This window comes from Nanorana parkeri, unplaced genomic scaffold, assembly GCF_000935625.1.
Source record: "Nanorana parkeri isolate BGI_ZX_2015 unplaced genomic scaffold, ASM93562v1 scaffold957, whole genome shotgun sequence".
Classification (NCBI taxonomy): Eukaryota; Metazoa; Chordata; class Amphibia; order Anura; family Dicroglossidae; genus Nanorana; species Nanorana parkeri.
Genome location: NW_017307225.1, coordinates 142,355 through 163,374, shown reverse-complemented (window position 1 = coordinate 163,374; position 21,020 = coordinate 142,355). Strand labels below are relative to the sequence as shown.

Sequence of the window (21,020 nt, the reverse complement as noted above, 5' to 3'; positions counted from 1 at the left end):
GGGGGGGGCTCCCACAAAATGTGTTCATTATTTAAATTAAATACTAAAGGTTGTTACCTTTAGTAACAACCTATGAAGTGCAAGTAATGAAGAGTATCTTCATTCTTACTCATCACCCTGTTAGACGATCCTGTACAATACATACACCAAGTAAAAGGCATGATATGTTCAGTACGCAGTTGGCTTCCTGTCTAGTATCTGGTGAAGCTACACACAACCATTAGACAGATTTAACTGTCAAAAGGTCTTTTTCAACTGACACACATCCACTTGAACGCTATACAATATAGGTTGTGAACTACAACCACTTCCTTTACTAAGTTGGCAGCAGAAAAAAAAGATGTATTTGTTGATCCAAACCACTAACTTTTCCAAACAATACCGGTGTCAGACTGTATCTGTTTGGATCATTTTCACCCCACACATCATACTGGTAATATGACAAATACAGAAGGCTTGACTCTTACATGAATGGCTCCCTTATGGCAACTAAGAAGGCCAGGTAAAAACATGGAGCTACTAAAGATGCTTTTTAGTTACAAAAGTGGAAAACATAAATGGTCAGGTCAGCAAATCTCTGCAGTAGAGGTCCCTTAGCTGATGGGACCACATGGTTGCAGCTTGATGGCATCGTTTGGCTTTTTAGGCTTTGAAGCCTCTTTGTTGGAAGTCTCATTTATAAATCCTTCTAGAAGAATTGCCTCAGATGGTCTGCATTGGAAGTCTCATTTATAAATCCTTCAGGGAGAAGAATTGCTTCAGATGGTCTTGGTTTTTCTGAAAGTAACAAAACCAGAGTATCCACTGCATTATAGGAGGACAGAGCTGAAAAATCTAACTGGTGACTTTTCTCTTGCAATTTTTATACTTCATTTACTTTCAAACGAGACCTAATGGCTTTCAGAACTGAGAACTGACAGGGAGCTTGAGGGAGCATTGCAGATGAGTAATGCCTGCCAACTGAAGAGTTTTTTTCAGTTTTTAAAGTGTTGTTCCACTTTTGCAGTCAAATTTGAGATAACCCTCCTAAATTTTTTTTGTGTGTTGCTACTCGCACAGCATACCAAGAAATCATTTTTAAAAGTGTATTTCTTACCTTTTGGGTATTTATTTGGTGAAAGCCTAAGTGCAGATTCCAAGCTACTAGGGCCATTTTAAAGTGAGACTAGATGGTCTGACTGAGGGTCAGACTGAGATTCCTCTCAGTAAAACTGGCCACAAACCTATAGATTATCTGCAGATTCTCTAAGGTCAGATGGAAAAAGTGCAACAGTTTCCTCCATCTACGCTAAACTGTGTGGATAAAGGAATCTCCCACTGGGCCAAGCTTCAGTATCTTGCTAGTCGGCCCTGCTGGCTCTCAAAATACCTGAACAATGCCTTCATCCAATCAGATTGTTCAGGTATTTTGACAGCCAGCAGGGCCAACTAGCAAGATACTGAAGCTTGGCCCAGTGCAAGATTCCTCCATCCACACAGTTTAGCGTAGATGGAGGAATCTGTTGCACTTTTTCCATCTGACCATAGAAAATCTGCAGCTAATCCATAGGTGTATGGCCAGCACACAATGCCTTCAAGCCTCTATCCCTTTGTTAGGACAGACAGTATTCAAATCTAATTTGTACTGTGCTGGCAGATTTCATTATCTGTTGTAGACAGGGTTCATTAGAGTAAACATAACTTTGCACAGCCACCTCCTTAAAATTACATAGGATGTAGGCTAAGTTGGATTTTTTAACGCAAGTAAAAAGCGCAATGTTAGCCGCAAATGTAAACATTTTTTAGTTATGCTTTATAAGTTATGCCATGTGAATGGGAAGATGTAACACACAAAGTAGGTGTTATTCCAATTTGGCTGCAAAAGTGGAACTACATTTTAAGCTAAAACCATAGGAAACTCATTAAAATATTGCCTTTGAAATCACCATTACCACCATAAAGAACTTCGCCAACACAAGCACGCACCATCATACATCCCTGCAAGGTATGAGGAAAATGTTAAAACTATTTGCAGGAAAAAAAGGAGGCAAATGGAATGCTAGTTTAAAAACATTTTATAAACAAGGATAATTAGGCCGGAACCTTAGTAGAGTTGGCATAGCAGTACTCCTGGAATTCAATTGCTTGACTGTAAAATCACTGCCTACAGGGACAAACAAGGCACCGATGATTCAAGTTTTATGTCCATTTAGTTGTCTCATTTCAAGTCTTTGAATTCTGTTCTGTGCAGTATGTAAATCATGACAATTAACCACTATTGTGGTTTCCGCGCCACAAAAAAAACGCAGTCATAGCAGTATTTCATCATTGATAAATCATTTACAGTGTATGTTGTAGTCATGGTTTCCTTCTCAGTCTGTAAACAGAAATGATAAGTTAGTGGTTATTTAAGCGACAACGATGCCATTTTGTTATGTGAAATTTCATAGTGCTGTGAATGCTTTATAGTGGCAACAGCAATGATTTAGAGAACAAATTAGAAAATAGAATGCAATCATGGGTCATTAACTAAAGTGACCCTGTCACTTTTACCAAACAAAAGAAATAAAAGCAGCGTTAATGCACTGTTGTCGGACACCATGTGTTACAACGCCGCCAGTTTGCTTCTCTTCAGCCGCTGCAGGTATTCCATATATTTGGGTGTGTAGAATACCTACTCCCGTGGTGCAGTCTGTGGTTGCCATCATTGGCTCGTATAGCACTGGACGTACGAGTTCAGGGGAGGTGTATATCGCGATGTTTGTCAGGGGTAGCAGGTATTCGACCCATCTGAAATGTGGAATACCGGCATTGGCCAGAGATGGCAACATTTTAACAGTAGGGCCGGAAAGGTAGGTATATTGTCTCTTCTTTTACAGGGTTTCCATTGTGTAGAAATAACCCCCCATGATGACAAGGTTACCCTAACCCATTTGTGCCACCATCTGTATGTAAATGTTCCCCAGCACAATGCCACATGTTGGGGATACATTTATAAACCCTTTACCATTAGAAAGCCACTATCCAACACCAGTGCAGTTGGTGGCTCTCAATCCCAGTCACTGATAGCTCCGTTCCCAACGAAGTATCAGGAACCAAGAAAAAGAATGGTTGCTAGTCATGTGATCACTGTATCAGCTATGACATAGTGATCACATACATGCTGGAGGCTTTACTGAAGAAAATGAAAACCTTTAGCTTGCAGATGAACACTACAGAGCTCTGCTGTGCCAAAGATTCAATGCTGTTTTTAGATGATGTGCTGTAAATGTGAAATTATCAGATTACAGTATTACATTTAATATAAATTAAAACCTAGGATTTTTTTTTTTTTTTTACACCCACAGAGTCTTATAAGGTGGGCATACCACATCCACCTGGACCATTCTGCAACAATAAGGTCCACCAGAATACCCTCCTTAACGATCCTGCGATGCAGAGGAGGAAGAGGTCTCCAGGGGAAAGGCACAGACCAGGGTGTATTAATCCTATGGGGTCACCAAAATAACCATGGATTCTGCTAGAAGATCCCTGTACCTGGAGACAAACCTGTACCGTTCTTGTTAAACCTAGAGGCTAGGAGGACATCCAGTGCCTCCCAACTGTGATACAAGTCCTGGAATGCCATAGAGTGTAGAGACCACTCTCCACTAAATACCTGATGGTTTTCTCTCTGTTGTAGAGATTTCCATTTCCATCCCATCTCAGTGACTGCCATTATAGGGACAGGAAATGAGTGTAAAATACAATAAGAACCTGTTCTAGCATTTCTCTATTCCTTACATGAACAAAAAAGCTTTGGATGGAGTGCCACCTCAAAGAATGGGGGTACCTCAATTTGGAATCCATACTGCAACATAACATTTTTGATATCTTCATAGCTCAGTTCTATAGAGAGTTCATTTGCCATGTTTTCATAGTGATACAGAAGAGGTCCTAGGAAAGGAAAAAAATGAAAATGTAGACAAAATAAAGGTTTTGGGTAGTTGGCCCTGTTCAAATCACGGTCTTCTATTCTGTAGTTTCATATAAATTACATTTATGACATGAAAGAAATATGAAGTTTGCTTTACTGATCTATTTCTGAAAGTGCTAAATGCTGGGCTACCTGACATCAATATATTAGGAGTCAGACTTAAAACAAATATGCAGCAAGTTATTAAAACCCAACCTTCTCCAGATAGATCTGTCATGATTTAAACAGTGTCCCTGCTGAAACTTTTCTATAAAAATGTAAATACCAACTGTGTCTGCTTTCTTCCTGTCCTGACACCCTTCACCTGGACAAGTAGTATGAGGAAATCTCCAACATGGGGACACAGACAGCAACCAAATCCTGAAGGAGTTTTAAAACCCCTTTCAGGATTTGATTGGTGTGTGTCCCCATAAGAGATTTCCACTTACCTCTTGTCCATGTGAAGGGTATAAGAACAGGAAAAGAAGTGGTGAGACAAGACACATTTTATCACTCCTCTAAAAATGTGCTTTATTGCTACTTGTGTCAATGTTGGGGAGTTTCTTATTACCATTGTTCACCTATCCAAATAGAAAAAGGTAGGAAGATTTTTTTTTCTCACAGTCTTGTGACTGTTAGATACACAGGAAGTAATACAAAATCTGTTAAATGCAACAAAGTTGGGAAGAAAGAGTTGACAACATTCCACGCCCTCATGAAATATAAAAAACAAGCTTTAGCTGGAGTTGAGCTCCTGATCTGCATCTTTGTTATAGTATTTCTCATAGCAGCCAGACAACTATCATTTTCAGAAAGGGCTCAGTAACAGTTTCCATATCTTTGTCAAGACAAGTGTCCTTTTAAAAAAAAAAAAAGATATATTTTATTCTTTGTAGCCTTACCTGGCTTGCCATGACTTTCCGTGACTCCAGCAGGGAGAACTTTCCACACTTCTTGTTAAATGTGGACAGAGTTTTGCTTTAGAGAAACCTGTACTGAAGTAAGTATGTTGGCTTTTCTAAAGTGGACCACTCCTAAAAACATTGGCTGACTGTCATAGAGATCCCATTGCTCCAAAGAGTCACAGATAATGGACCAGCGCTCATTGAGTTACTGCTGTTGATGGGCCCCTCGGGGTCGGAGGTATAGCTTCAAAAGCAGATTAGGTGGTCCAAGCCCTTTGATCACATTGATAGCTGATTGCTGGGATCACAGAGCCGTGACAGCCACACAGCCGGCAGCAGCTCACTGTGTTGTGTGCAGTTGTGAGCCGGCTGTGTGTTACTTTAAATCAGTTTGTATCTCTGAGGAGAATACTGTATTCTCCTCAGAGATACTAAGTATCAAAGCCCCTGTAGATAAAAAATAACCCTTAGTGCCCCTAGTTAAAAAAATGAAGTTTTTACAATTTTTAGAACTTTAAGAATAAAAAGGGGGAAAAAAAGAATTTAAAAAAATAAATAAGTTTAATAAAAAAATTATAAGAAAATATAGTGCTGAGGAGGTTATTAAAGATAGGAGACAAACATACCACATTCTAAAATTGTTCCTCACTAAAATTGTATTTCACACTTTGTATTTTGTGACCTAAAACTCCCAAAATAACCTGAAATCCCAGACATATGATACACCCTACAAATCAGGACAAATAAAAATGTATTATGAATTACTTTCTCGTTAGCTACACTAATTATCGTGTTTCCCCAAAAATAAGACACTGTCTTATTTATTTTTTTGCACGAAAAAAGACACTAGGTCTTATTTTCGGGGATGTCTTACCTGGCTGGGGGAGGACTGGACGAGGTCCTGGAAAGCAGCGTGCTGTTGCCAGTCCCGGCGGATGATATGCCGCTTCCATCGTGCGTGCAGGCGGGAGCTGCGGCCGGCGGGCATGTAGGTGGGAGCTGCGGCTGGCGTGTGGGCGGGGCGGGAGCTGCAGCCGGTCTTTACATTTAAAATTCAGTTTATGTGCAGCTACCCCGAAAGTAAGACCTAGCGGATTTCTGTAATATAAGACCTACCACCGAACTAGGTCTTATTTTTGGGGTAGGTCTTATATTACCGAAATCCCTGAAGATAGCGCTAGGTCTTACTTTTGGGGTAGGTCTTACTTTCGGGGAAACACAGTATGTACACATTATGATTGCCAAAATTGTGAAAAATTCGTGTTTTTTTAATTAGAAAAATTAGGAATTTATAAATTGCATATGTCACATCAAATTAAAGCCCATTCTGTCCTTTAAAAAACAGTGTATAATATGTGTAGGTGCAATGCATGAGGAAGATGGAAACTATGGGTAAACAAACACATAGCAAAAAATTGCAAAATTGCTCCGGTCACCAGGAACGAAAACATTTTCTGAAGCTGTGTCACTAAGGGGTTAATAAGCCATAATAAGGGGGAACGTGCATGTGCAAAGGATAACAAAGACCATAGCGAATCAAACTAGTAAACTATAGTAAATGGAAGTCTAAGGCCCCGTTCACACCTTTCCGTTTTGTAGGGCGTTCAACGCTCTATGAACACTCTACAAAACGTACAACCATGAAAATCCCATTGTTTTCTATGGGTATGGTTCACACCTTTCCGTATTTCCGCCCGTCTGAACGCCCTACAAAACGGCTGACGCCCAAACAAGTACATGTACTTCTTTGGGACGTTTTGGAGGGCGTTTTCCATTGGGATACAGCCAAGTAGCCTTCAGAGTCGCGCGTTTTTTTTACCGCGAATCGCGGTAAAAAAAACGCGCGACGGTCGCGCGACAGACGTGCATGCGTAATACGCCTAGGTGTGAACCCAGCCTTATTACTGGCTCTTAGTTTCTGCAAACTGCACCCTACTTTTAGCACTACCCCCTGAATAAGCCATGCAGTACACTATTGAAAGTCAGAGTGTTTTACATCTAGGACACAATGATGACTTATTATAGTCTAATTGAACTTTGAAAAAATATATAATACCTAAATTAAGCCATAGGCCACCTGGCTTGAGTATTTTCCAGATCGTCTGTATATAGTCCAGAACATTGTGAGCAGTGTCTAGAAAGAAGCACGTTGCTATGCAATCCCACGCATCTGTTGGAACACAAAAAAAGCAAAACTTTTTAATGCATAATAGTATGCTTTTTAGGACACAAGAAATGTAACAACTAAAAAAAATTTTATTCTGCAAATATTGACCACTTTCATGCATTCTAGTGAATGAGAAGTATTCATCAGCATTACAGATCCTACGGTACCCCAAAGAATTTTGTCATGTGACACCTGCAATTTCCAAGCTGCAAATGTTAACTTGACCATAGGCTACTTGCTAGACACAAAAGTTCTGAAGGTGTCTAATATCCCATACAGATACATGCATATAATGTATAAGCATGGATGTTTAAAGAGATGAGGGGAATTCATGAAAACTAGAGCAGACAGAATCTGGAGCAGCTGCCCATTTCAACCAATCAGCTTCTATATTTAGTTTGTTCAGTTAAACTTTGAAAATGAAAGATAGAAGCTGATTGGTTGCCATGGGCAACTGCTCCAGAATTTGCCTGCCCCCAGTTTTTATAAATTACCCTCATTATGTCACAAAAAAAAAAAGAAAAAAAAGAATAGAGCATTACTACTGGCTTGTCTCTCAGATCTTCTCTCAATGGCTGAGCTATGGCCCTCCGAAGGATCTTCACTGTGACACAACAGAATGTTTCGGACACCTGGTCCCCTGCTGCGGACTGTCGTTCCATGCGCTGGCCCTTACAACACTACAAGACATATTAATGAAACAAGGTTCAGCAGATGGAGTCCCAGCCCTCGATGGTGAACAAAGACATTTGACAAACCCAAAGTGCCAAAGTCCTTAGGTCTGCATGAGTAAAGATTTTAGGAAAGGATGTCAGTATAGTATCATTGCTCTTGTTTGATATCTGTGAAAGGATCATGTTAAACTGGGCATCTGATTAAAAAAAAACAAAAACACACACAGGCAGCTTTCAGGATACAGTATACTATAAGATACAAGCCTGCACATATATGCTGATAAAGCCGAGCAGTGCATAGCTCTTGTTTTTTTTTTAATCTCTACCAGATATGGCAATGAGACTACTCTATCAGGAGTGTTTCAAGTGACACTAAACTAAGAAGTTGAACCATAAACATACATTCAAGTACTTTACCTATTAACAAAAAGGTATCTTATTTGTGTATCATTCAGCTGTAGATCCTCAAATCATCTCTGAATTGGTGCCGATATTGTCCTTCCTTCTGGAGGGTGGCTACTTTTGTTCCCCATGACCCCTGTGTGCTGTAAAGTAGTCACCACTCCAAGCTCACTCCTGTGATGGACTGCAATCTCAATACAAATTAGTAAACTAAACATGAGATTGTAGTCCACCACAGGAGGGAGCTTGGAGCGGTGACTACTTTACAACACACACAGGGACCATGGGGAAGAAAAGTAGCCACCCTCCAGAAGGAAGGACAGTGTCAGCACCAATTCAAAGATGATTTGAATGTATTTTTAAGATTTAACTCCTTGGTTTAGTGTCACTTTAAGATATGCCAAGTCAAAAGTATTCTCTCCACTGTTTAGGCATTACACTGAAAGAACCCTAAATAATAGGATCATGAACAATATAGCAAAGCTGTAGCTCTGCCAAGGATCTGATGAGCACAATTGCATCTACTGACTGGCCAGTTCATGTGAGCATTGCAGGGATTGCATACAAACTGCCTGTGTAAATGCCACTCCAGAGGAGAGAAGTAATTTTATAATAGTCTACAGTGTCATTGTTTTATAGCACCACTTTTTCTGAGACCTAAAATGAATAGAAGCTCTCTGGAGAAGCCCAGGAAAAATGTACAGTACTCTGTTGTACTCTAAATGTTTTCTAGTACTGTGATAGCTCAACGAATGGGACTCTCCACTACTTCTCGAAGTATAATAACCCCATTACACACTACAACTTGACAGGAGTAACAGATCAAGTGTTTTTGATATCAGGGGAATACAATATATTCAAGGGTGGATAAAAAGGCAGAACATAAAAATGATGGACTGTGATATACTGTATATACTCAATGTATGTACAGTGCAGTAATTGTGTTTTTCCATTGGAAAGCTACTTATAAAGTAGGGGATCATAGACTTGGATGGATTTTTTCTTTAGTTTTTACGAATTTGCGGTATATCACTGCAGTAACAAGATACTTCTTTCATGTCATAATGACCCACCTTCACTAAAATTGAAAAAGTCTGTGTTGCTTGGGACAGTCACAGGAGGAAATCTGACTGGCTACCCTGACCCACACCAACCATTTAGATTCCACCACATATTTGTATGTACTCACTGCTTTTCTACATAGCATGGGGGATTGGATTACTTATCAAGGACCTATTTACTCACTGTAATCTGTATAGATTTCCTGGAAGTCTCCTGCAGTCATGGAAAAATTGGAATTTGTTGGGAGGTCATGAGGATTGACATCAGGAAAGTAAACAGGTCTTACTTGATCTGCCGATTTCACGTTGTTGCTAAACTGATGAATCCAAGGATAAAGTTTAAAAGCATTAACGTGTGAACATCTGGAAAAAACAGACAGACAATCGTAGAACAATGGTTTTACAAACCCTTAATAATTAGCCAAAAAAAAAAGACAGACTTTAAACTTTTACAGTTTAGTGTATATACTTGTGATGGTAGCTCAAGCATCAAAATATTCAATCTTAAAGTGTACCTGTGTCCAGTCTATGCAAATTAAAGTATTTACATCTTCTGAGCAAGCATTCAAACAAGCCCTCAATTGACTTTGTAGCTATATGAATTGTGGAGAAATTAATCTTCAAAAGTTCACAACAGAGGCACTGAAATCAACACTTTTCCCCTTTACTTTCTGTTGCTGCAGTCTGGACAGCACGCCATCCCTCTAATGTAAACACACAGAAGGTACTTGTAAGCTTGAACCAAACTGAAAGTTGACTAAAGGGTCTTTGTTGTGACACTGCATTGGAAATAAAAGGCAATGTTTAGACGTCACTGGATGCAGAAGATCATCCTTATGCAGTGGGGTTTTTTTCATGGAAGAAATCCACCCGTGGTTGGCATGCTCTCCAAGCAGGGGGGGTCATTTGCAGGAACAATAAAAATAGGTAGCCATGAGCAGAATGCTGCTTATTGCTTTCGGGACACAGCATTGCAATACCCTGTTTGCCAATGTGGAAACTATTGCAAACATTTTATTATGATCTGTTTTATGCATTTAAAAGCTGAACTCCAGCTTTACCTTTATTCTTGCACAGTCATACAGCCAGCATACAGGCTCCTCTGCTGTACTGAGATTGCTTATTCTGATTTCATAGCACAGTGTGAGCTTCTCTCAGTGTGCATTACAATCTGAAGCAAGTCCGATAAAGTCTATCTCATTTCCTGGCTCAAGGACATCCAACATCAGCTAGATCTCTGCTTCCTAGTCTTACTGTCTCTGGCTCACAGCTTTCATTCGTTTTCAGTTCTTTCAATCATGGATACTCAGCAATAGTGATGGGCTCGGGCGTGTTCGCAGCTCCATGTGCCGAGCCCGCCAGGAAGCTGACAGCGCCAATCACAGGTACTGAGACATTATCCCCGTCTGCAGCTGCAGAGATCGGGAAATGTCTCCGTGCCTGTGATTGGCGCTGCGGCGCTGTCAGCGCCCTGGCGGGCTCGTCACGTGGAGCTGCGAACACGCCCGAGCCCATCACTACTCAGCATTACATGTGGGCATTACCTAGGACAGGCTGCAAGCAAATGCAGCCTTCCTAAGAACTTCCATTCCATTCCTCCAGGCTGACATTCACCCATCAAGCCAATTTCGTAATTGAACAGTTGCTCCCAAGAGCCAGGCTACTGCTAGTATCAGGGCTGATGGCTCTTGAGAGGAGTACTCAGGAAGCTATGTACGGCACCCTGCTGTCCCCTCCCACCAGCCAGGATTTGCCTGCACTGCACAGAAACACAGTGATAAAGTCACCAGCCCAAAAAAAAGGTTTGTAATGAAAACAAAAAATGTTTTAGTTAAAAAGCAAATTAAACTTCTTGGGTATTTGCTGTAATAGTTTTATAGTGTTTCTTTGCAAAAAACAACAAAATATCACATTTTCGCAATGTAATAGAACTATGGTGGAAAGGCTCAACCCATGTCCACAAGGGGCTGCCAACACCTGCCCTAATAAGATTTAGATTAACATTTCAGAGCTGAGCTTTCAAACAACTGTAAAATACAAAATGACATACCTATTCAGTACAAAGTTAGAAGAGAAAAGCATAAAAAAGCTCCATTCGTTTCCTTGGCATGCATAACCGTGTTTTGCGATTTCCCAGGCCAGTCTACCAAGCCCTGCTCCAGGCACTAAGATGCTAACTTGGGACACGTCACTGTGGGATAAAACATACAGAAGAGCAAAGCAAGTTAGAAAGAAGTACTTGATGTAGGATGAGAAAACAATCACTATAGCAAGAAAATAAAACCCCTTCAATCATGAGGCAACATTTAGGTAAGAAGCTTCTGGATTACTTGAGCCACAATGCTGTACTGCTGCAAAGCTGACATTTCATCATGGTCAAACACGTAACAATTGTCTCCATGAAAGAAGCTCATTTTTTGGAATCAATTATGTTAAACTGGCAACTCTTTCAATAACTACTCATTTTCACCGAAAGTGAACAGCCAGTCCTGGTGAAAAATCAACTTCCACCAACATGACCTTTTGTTTTCTGTATTAAGCGAGCTTTTCTGAGCTGAAGATTGTTTGAAGCAACTGAAACTTATTGAAACAGTTTAATCTACAGTATGAACGATCTCTCTGTGAATAGCCAGCATAAGGGTTAGTGCGCAAAGGCATTTAAAATTAAACCTGAACTACTGGCAAACAGCTAAACACTGGTATGCACAGTGTACTATCTCCCCAAGGAACTGTCATTCTGCCCATTCACTTGATTCATTCACCTCTGCCAAACAGTTAAGGAATACAGTGTTGTCACCTTTCTACCTGCAGCCTTCTGACTGGACAATGAAGGAGCAGCAATTAATTTATGAATCATACACTCCGCTCACTTCTCCTGGCAGCACCTATGCAAGTGGCAAAGCCTGACTGGCCATTAGGATTGCCTCTGCCTTGTGATCTGCATGGAATAGGAGCCTGTTACAAGACAGATTCAGATGCTTATGTCATTTGAATGAAAAAGAAATGATTTGAAGTAATATACGCCTGCATTATTTCTTTCACATCTGCCTGGAGTTCAGATTTAAAGTCAAACCTTTTGTTAACTTTACTTCTCTTTTGGAATACATTTACCAATGAGGTCCTGTAACCCAAAGTCAGCATATAGGAAGATAATGCCCGCGATCAGCTGAAAGCAAAGATCCTCCACTGCCAATATTGTCGGGATCCACCCTGGCAGCATAACTGACAGCTAGCTACACCTCTCTAGAGCCAGACGTGCCAGCCCCCTCCTCTCTCTCCCTCCAATAAGTGCTGAGAGGGGAAGAGAAAAATCCCTGTGGAACCTTGGAACAAATTCCAGGCTCAAACTCTGACACTGCAGATCTATTGAGGAAGGGCTCATACACAAAATACCTAAATGCATGTTTTATAGATACATATTCACATGATTATATGCTCGATGACCTTTTCACAAACTGCAATAAATATATTCAGTAGCGGTTTTCAAAAGCAGGAAAATGCAACAGGCCAACATAAAGACACACACACGGGAGAAAGAAGGCACAGAGTACAGCATAATAGAGGACAACCGACACTCTTTAAAGGGTTGTTAAACCCTCGGTGGTTTCTGCATATATCTACTTCTAGCAAGCAGTAGATATATGCAACATTTTTTAAAAAAAAACGTTTAAAAAGGGCTTAAACTTACCTGTGCCTCCGCCGCGTGCTCTCGTCCGAACATCTGAAGAGTCTCGGGCGGCCTCAAAGCATCTTGGGGCGGGCGCATGCGCACTTCAGATGTTCGGCCGGGAGACGAGGAGAGGCACAAGGTAAGTCTATGGAGCAGCGTGCACCCGCACAGACTCCGTGGGAAATGAGAGAAGAGGACAGAGGAGTCGGCACTGGATCGGAGACCCGCACCAGCGCTGGAGGGACAGCTGAAATGTACAGGAAAGAAGAAGAAGATTGGATTAAGAGACTTCATTTAAGGTAAGTCCTTACAGCAGGAGTGGGGAAAAAAATTCTGACTTTAATGTCACTTTAATTATGCATTTTCGTCACTGTAATAGTGCACTAAAGACATAACCAAAACTCATGTGTATAGTCTTACAACACCTCTACTTCCCCCTCCTCTTAACCCCTTCATGACTGAGCTTGTTTTTAGTCACTGTTGGTTAAAGACTGGCGCACTTTTTACGTTTTTGCTGAGTGATTCTTCCATGGCAGTAATATACTTTCTTACTAAGTGCACCCAAACATATTATATATTGTTTTTTAAGAGGAAAGATAGGGCTATATATTTATATTGCATGTTTGCCTAACACCTCACTTAGGACTAATAAAATATAAACAAATGACGAAAAAATGCAAAGAAAAACACTTTTTCCCCAGTTTTGATTATTATTTTTTAAGAAAAATAGCACAGCTAAAAAAAATTATTCATTAAAATAAATGTATTTCTCCTTTATTTGGAAGCACCTCACATCCCTAGGATTTCATACATTTTTCTGTACTTTTTAGCATAAAAATAAAAGCTAACATTTGATTTTTTTTTCTCTGAAAGCTAATAGTGGTCACCTGGCATACAATGTCACTGTCACTAAATGTCACACTTGGATTGATAATATGTGACCTGGACCTAGGCAGTAGGTGCCACACCCCTGGAATACGTGTCAAAAAAGGAAAGAAAAGCTGGGGTTTTTTAGGCATCGACTGACCACTTCCAAAGCGGTGAGTTATAAAAATATATATTTATTGGTATATAATAGTTTAAAAACGGGGTAATTACATAAAACCAATTTGATAACTCCCTAGAAGCTCACTCCATTACTATATTGTCCCTTATGTATGAATAACATGATTTGATTAACAGTACCAGATATACAAAACATGATTCAGTAGCAAAAATAACATGATCAAATGACATATAATTTCAAAACATGATTGGAAAGTTAATTGATTGAATTTGAACACACGATCAAAGATGAACAATAAGGGTCACTGACAGTGGAGGAGCACAATTTGTCTCGACGTTTCGCGCTTGACCGCGCTTTTTCAAGAGGCAGTTATCGATAAATTCGATGTGTGTGCGTCCCCGTCCAGGAACAGCATCTGAACCATACCCTCCAAAGCAGACCAGGGGAAGAGAGGCCAAGACCATATGTCCCACTTTAGGCAGCACAATATGAGGGGTATATTTTGTCAGAATAGACCAATGAATAAATAAGCATCCTTGCCTGACGATTCCCCCTTGGTGAACCGGGGAGCATCCGTTTCCTCTCACCCTCGAGCCCCCAGCGTGCTGTATGGCACACTGGGGGCTCGGAGGTGAGAGGAAACGGATGCTCGAAGGTGAGAGGAAACGTGCCATACATCACGCTGGGGGCTCGAAGGTGAGAGGAAACGGATGCTCGAAGGTGAGAGGAAACGTGCCATACAGCACGCTGGGGGCTCGAAGGTGAGAGGAAACGGATGCTCCCCAGTTCACCAAGGGGGAATCGTCAGGCAAGGATCCTTATTTATTCATTGGTCTATTCTGACAAAATATACCCCTCATCTTGTGCTGCCTAAAGTGGGACATATGGTCTTGGTTCCCCTGGTCTGCTCTGGAGGGTATGGTTCAGATGCTGTTCCTGAACGGGGCCGCAGGGACGCACACACATCGAATTTATCGATAACTTCCTCCTCTTGAAAAAGTGCCGTCAAGCGCGAAACGTCGAGACAAATTGTGCTCCTCCACTGTCAATGACCCGTATGAACGTATGCATGTTCTTTATTTGTCTTAATGACCCCTGTCACCAAACCTGAAAGTGATGAGAAAATCCAAAATGTTTAATTGTTACCAGGAGGGGAATAAAGGGGGAATCCTCCAATTCTTACAATGAGAGACTCTTGTTCCAGTGCCCTCTTGTTCCCTTCATTTTGCTGAGATTTTCTCGCACTTCCTGCTGTGTCTATGAAAAAAGAAGTGAAGGAAAATCCCCCCAATCGGACACAGATATCTAATAAAACAAAAAAAAAACGAAAGTGGTTTTAACCATTCCTTACTCTATCCAAAATGTAAAAAAGAAATCTGTGACTCAAAATATACTTTAACTCACAATTATATACACGTGTGTAGAATAACTGGGGTTTGAACAGTGCATTTACTATAAAGATACATTACCATTTCTCTTTGGGAAAATGTTTTAAAACTTCGTCAATGATAGGCTGGTAACAAGCATCTCTTTCTGCCTTGCCCTCTTCGCTCCAATCACGCACAAACTGCTTTATTGTGGACTTTAGCTTGTCCATATCAAAGCTGGATGCAGGGCTCAGTTTTCTGTGACTCTGTGGAACACATAGGAATACATGCAAATTAGTTGACTAGTGAGCTAGTAGCTACTGTTGGTCACCTTTTACTAAAATGATAAAATATGTTAAGTGGAACTCCAGGCAAAAAATCATTAACCCAATTAGGTATACATTTTTAAACATAACCTAGTAAAACATTTGAATCTACCTTTACATGATAAAATCCCCTTTAGAGCAGCACTTGGACTAGAAAAGGGAGAGTCAGCACTTTGTGCCAGTCAGGACTCTATTGCTTTGTATATTGCAGTTAGCCTCACATAGTATGATTACTGGAGAAAAGGAGCATAGAGAACTTCACCAATGTGCTGCTGCTCTGTTCATTGTCTAAGTAGCAAGCTGGGAGAAGACAGAGATCTAAGGAAGCAGAACGTCAGCAGACATTACTCCCCCTTGGGGCTCATTCACATTATAACGCTCATGTTAGTGTGTGCATAACTCAAACACACGTGCTGAAATGAGATTTTACATTGCGTTCTTTGGCCTTCCTTAGGCATTACAGCCCGCCTTCTGAAACCCACACTTTTCTAAAGTAAGCCGTGTTGCTCAGATGCAGCACAGCCTTGGACCCTAACTGAAAAGCAATAGGTTTTCAACATTGAGGCAGCTGAATGTCAAGTAGTCTCCAGTAGTGGTAGCCTTAGAGATGCTTTAGTAAAGAGCAACTGTTATGTGAAAGTTGAGCCAAAAAAAAAGGCAGAGGACAAGTGACTAGTAATCAGTATTGACAGTAGTCCCCCTGCAGGTGATCTTTCCCCGTTACTGACTTACCTTACTCTGCACGGTTTCTGTCTGGAGGCAGCCATCTTGCTAGAGGCAGGGCTTTGCTCCCTCATGTCATAGCATCCATCATGGAGAACAAAATAGAACTTCAACTCTCCTGAGACTAGCAGTCAGAGACACTGAGGGGAATTTATCAAAACTGGAGCAGACAAAAACTGGAACAGCTGTGCATGGCAACCAATTAGCATATCTCTTTAATTTACAAATCTTCACTGAACAAACTGAAGAGAGAAGCTGATTGGTTGCCATGCACAGCTGCTCCAGTTTTGATAAATTCTCCCCACTGTGCCTTAGATCTCACTCTGCAGATATATTATAGACACAATACGAGGTAGTGCGATGCTATTTTTCAGGAGAAATGAAAGATGAATTTACCATTTTTAAGGTACTGCTTAGGCACAATTAACATTTGAAAATATTCCCTAAAGCAAATCCTTACTTTGAGAGTACAGGTCCACTATAAGACAGCTGACTGGAAGGGTTCTCAGCAGGACAGTTCTCCTGATCAAAGGTTAGCATAAAGATTTTTAACTTTTCCTTTTAAACTTAAAAACCTCTATGCCCTGGTTCACACCTAGACGGCACCGTTTTTGAGCGTTATTTGCGCGTTTTGCACATTTCTATGCGCGTACATGAAAACACGCATTTTGATTGGCAGCTCATAAACCATTGTGGGCTATGGAAGAACGCGTGTATAAACATGCAAAAAAGCTCACGGAAATGTGCAACATGCTTCTGTTGTGCGTTTTTGGGCATTTCCAATAAAGTCTATGGGGAGGAAAAGCACTTTTAACTGCCCAAAGAAGCTCCTGTATCTTTTCAAGCGTCTGGCGTTTTCCTGCTAGGCATTTTTCTGCTCAGGTGTGAACCAGGGCCATTGAAAATCATTGGATTTCTTGTGTTGGGCAGTTAAAAGCGCTTTTCGAACTGCTCAAAAACACCTAGCTGTGAACCAGGGGTAAGAAATTAATTATGGAAAATAATGTTAAGCATGTAATGCACAATGTTAGACTGAACAGCACATACTTGGTCCACTGTGCGAGTGTCTATGAAATACTTACATTAGTGTCATAATCCTTGTTTTCAAACATGCGTGTGCAGTCATTCACAATCATCTGGAGGATCTCCTGATTCTGATCTGCACATCTGCGGAGTCTGTCCATGTTCGACAAGAAGTGCGGAAGCAGTTTTTGTTGATATTTAGGAAGACTCTTAAATTGTTTTTCTGCTCGGGTCACGCGTTCATAAATGTGTGTTCTGAAGAGAAAACAATAGAAACAGTAACTAAATGTTATACCTCTAGATCAGCCGACAAAAATCCATTGCACTCTATACAGAATTTAAGAGATGAACAAAATGACAACCTAGTCCTCTTATTGTTTCACATGTATGACCACACTTTATGGATTTAACAGGATAAATCTGTACTGATGAGCATGTAGGTTGCCACTGCTGACCAAAAAATTCTAGCTGCATGGCTTCCACGTTGATTCAATGACATCAATAAATTTGTATACAAGAACAAGTATGCAACTAAGGTGAGCTGCCCTTGCTTTCACCTTACATGCTGCACAGTTGTTCTGGCTCAGTAACCTGAAGTATTAAAGTCTGAGAAGTGCAGGTAACTAGCATTCTCAGACGCAGATCACAATTGCAGCCAACATGATTCTATCAATACAGGTGTGCCTTAAAGGAGAACTGTGGGGTAAGTGCTTTTCCCCATAGTTCTCCTAAGGGTAACAAGAGGACACAAACTAGCGTCCTCCCGTCACCCAAAGCTCAGTTTCCCGCAAGCTACAGCTCACGGTATACTGAGACGCCGCAGCCGGAACGGATCCCGACATTACTGTCTGGATCCACCCAGCTGCGTGAGTGACAGCTGGCTCTGCCTATCTAGAGGCAGAGACAGCTGTACCCGCCCCCTCCCCCGTCCGTTCCGCCAGTCAGCGCTGGAGGATCGGACAGGGGAGGGGGGAATCCAGCCACTCCCGTCACGGCTCTCTGCACGGATAGATTGAGAAGTGAGCGAGCGAGCGAGCAACGATATGTGTTCGCTCACTTCCCGATCTACTGAGCCGACCTGTGACAGTTTCATTGTCACAGGTCGGCTCAGATTATGAGGATGAGTGAAAATCACTCGCCTCATAATTCTCCTTTAAAGTCCCACTCCAGACAATACATTTTACTTTGGTTTAAAGAGAGTGTTGTATGCTTAGAACCTCTGTAAGGGATTTAGTAGCAGTGATGTCCCTATCATCAGGACGGGAAGTGATGAGAAATCTATACAACAGGGAAACAGACAAAAAATATTAGTAGAGTGAAACATTTGTAGAACTTCTGACAGTGTTTTTAACCTCTCTTTGCCTTCCTGTACCAGTGACAACCATATCCCCTATTTAATGTATGGCCATCACAGGGACAGGAAGTAATAGAAAATTTTCTCAGTGGTATCCCAGACAGAAATAAAACCCCAACAAAAATGTTATTCTCCCCATTCTATCCAAAACATAAAAAAAGACTGGAGTTTGGATTTAAAGTATGCGTAAACCCAAGTACAACATTTTATATATTGCAGAAGCAGATCACCAGTCCTTAGATGTGAGAGCTGCATTCATTGTTTTGCAAGTACAGGATAACCGATCCTTCCAGAATTTGAATGCTCACAAGCACCTCACGCGATAGCACATTAGTGATGACAGGAGCTCTTTAAGGAGACATTAGGGGTCTATTAGCTCTCAACCGAACATTCAAGCCCTCAAATTACTTGTGTCAAAGCTGATCACATGTGCAACACCATGGCAATTGCAATCCAGACAGTGGCTAAGATGACACCCTCCTTGCCTGTAAGGGGAGGTTGTATTTCTGCTTTAAATGTTAATACATGGTGATTGTAAATAAGATACTCACCTTTCCGTACAGACCAATGTTATCTTGCATTCCAGCCAACCTGTCCAGTGCCACCATCATAACTAAGAGCATCTTCTTTGTTTTCCAGCTTCCTTCTGAATGCATGCACACCCAATATCCTAGCCTGAAAACCATGTTTACACTTTGCTGACACCATGGCAACATGTAAGAAAATGTCTTCCGATGCATGCTGTTTATAGGAACCCAGGGGAGGGGGGTGCTTTGTGCTGTTTCAGCTCATCATACTGTTTACATTTTTTTTGTCTTTTTAAATGTATTGAAGGGGACGTAGTGTTTGCTGAACGGTAAGTATAGTGGGGGAGTCTAGATTGGAGGGGGTAATTCTAGGGAAGCACCGATACCAGTGCCGATACTTCATTTTCATGAGATCTACCAGGGTTGCAGCTGGGACCTGGCTCTGGCCCTCCACCACTCTCCTGGAATCATTAGTTGATATTGATTTAGAAAAACTGCCACCTGACAATAAACAATAATATATCAGTACTTGGGCAAGCATCAGTACTTGTAAAACGGGTATCGGTGCATCCCTTTATATATCTTTATAAAATCATACAGTAAAACAGAGATGTACAAATCCCAGGAGCTTCATATGCTCCTTACAAATGACAGCTGCCTCCTAACTTTTGAATTTTTCTCTAGTCTAGTCTTGGAGCTCGAATAGTATCTGCACATGTACAGAGTACGGTACTTGGTATTGGTGCATCCCTAGGTAATTCCATTTTCCCAAATTCACTTGGGAAAGTGAACTTACCCTTTAATGTACCGCAGATGAGCTCCAGTGCACTGTGGAAACATGCAGCATGCCTACACTTCAAGCCAGCGTTGGCGTGGGAACAGGGTACATAGAAAACAGTTGTTTTACAAAGCGCCTTGGAGGTGACCAGCGTTATTCTTGTACTGAAAAACACTGGTCACTGCACATAGTGTAAATAAGCCCTAAACAATATGATTCCAGGCTAGAGAACCAGGGGCGTATGTGCGGGATTGGAAGCGCATGCACACGCAGCGCACTCGGAGTTGACTGAACACTTCTGGAATATGGAACGTTCATATCCCAGGGGTATGCACTGGGAGAGTGCGCTATATACGTTCCCTAGATGAGAAAGGTGGAAGGATGATTTAAAAATAATTGTATGAAATTTAGGAATCTCGGGGGTAAACCTTTATTTTATCTAAAGTGTGAAAGGAGGGTGAAGGTGCTTTCTGTCACTTTTTGATAACATGCAGATAGGTTCTCTTTATCCCATTCACATGAATGGCACAAGGTAGGGTGTGGATGATGAATACATCAGTAATCACCTATACCAGGAGAAGGCGTTAATGATCTTCCAGAAGTGCTCCTTCTCCAGCCTTTCCTCCTCCTCCGGACCCTGCCTCCTCTTCGTGTACACACTGATCTCCAGTTCCTCGACCTCCTGCTCATCCCCGGGAAACGGGCGTCCCTCTGCCTCTGTGCCCGGGCTCTGTTCATTCACCTCCAGCTCCTCGTCTCTTCTCCTGCGCCGCCCTCGGCTGCCTGCTATCATGTCTTTAAGAAACAACCGGAGGGTGATGGGGAACTGCGGGCCACACAAATTTCAACTCATTCACCCGACAATGTACCGTACAAAATAACACGCTGTATTGTAGCCTTTTTTTTTTTTTACATGGTTCCGGATATGGCGTCATCACTGAGCTACCTAAGCTGCTGAAGCGTACAGGACGGACATGTTGAATTCTGGCAATGCCCTTTTCTCTGTGTTGTCATTATATGCTTGCAACAGGCAGCCCTTTTCTTCCTGTTGTATACATGTCAGGGCAGGAAGTGAGGGGAAACTTTGTAGAAGGGGACACAGA

General features: G+C 41.4%; 1 protein-coding gene across 1 annotated transcript; it reads right to left on the bottom strand.

Moving 5' to 3' along the window:
- Nucleotides 1-2,097: 2,097 nt before the first annotated feature.
- CARNMT1 (carnosine N-methyltransferase 1) lies at nt 2,098-20,719 on the bottom strand. Its single transcript, XM_018566527.1, has 8 exons — nt 20,484-20,719; nt 17,318-17,513; nt 15,289-15,452; nt 11,194-11,334; nt 9,328-9,506; nt 6,896-7,009; nt 3,812-3,915; nt 2,098-2,356 (listed from the first exon to the last, which is right to left on the bottom strand). The coding sequence occupies exons 1-8, from the start codon at nt 20,708-20,710 to the stop codon at nt 2,255-2,257; spliced, it is 1,227 nt and encodes a 408-aa protein (XP_018422029.1). The 5' UTR covers nt 20,711-20,719; the 3' UTR covers nt 2,098-2,254.
- Nucleotides 20,720-21,020: the final 301 nt, after the last annotated feature.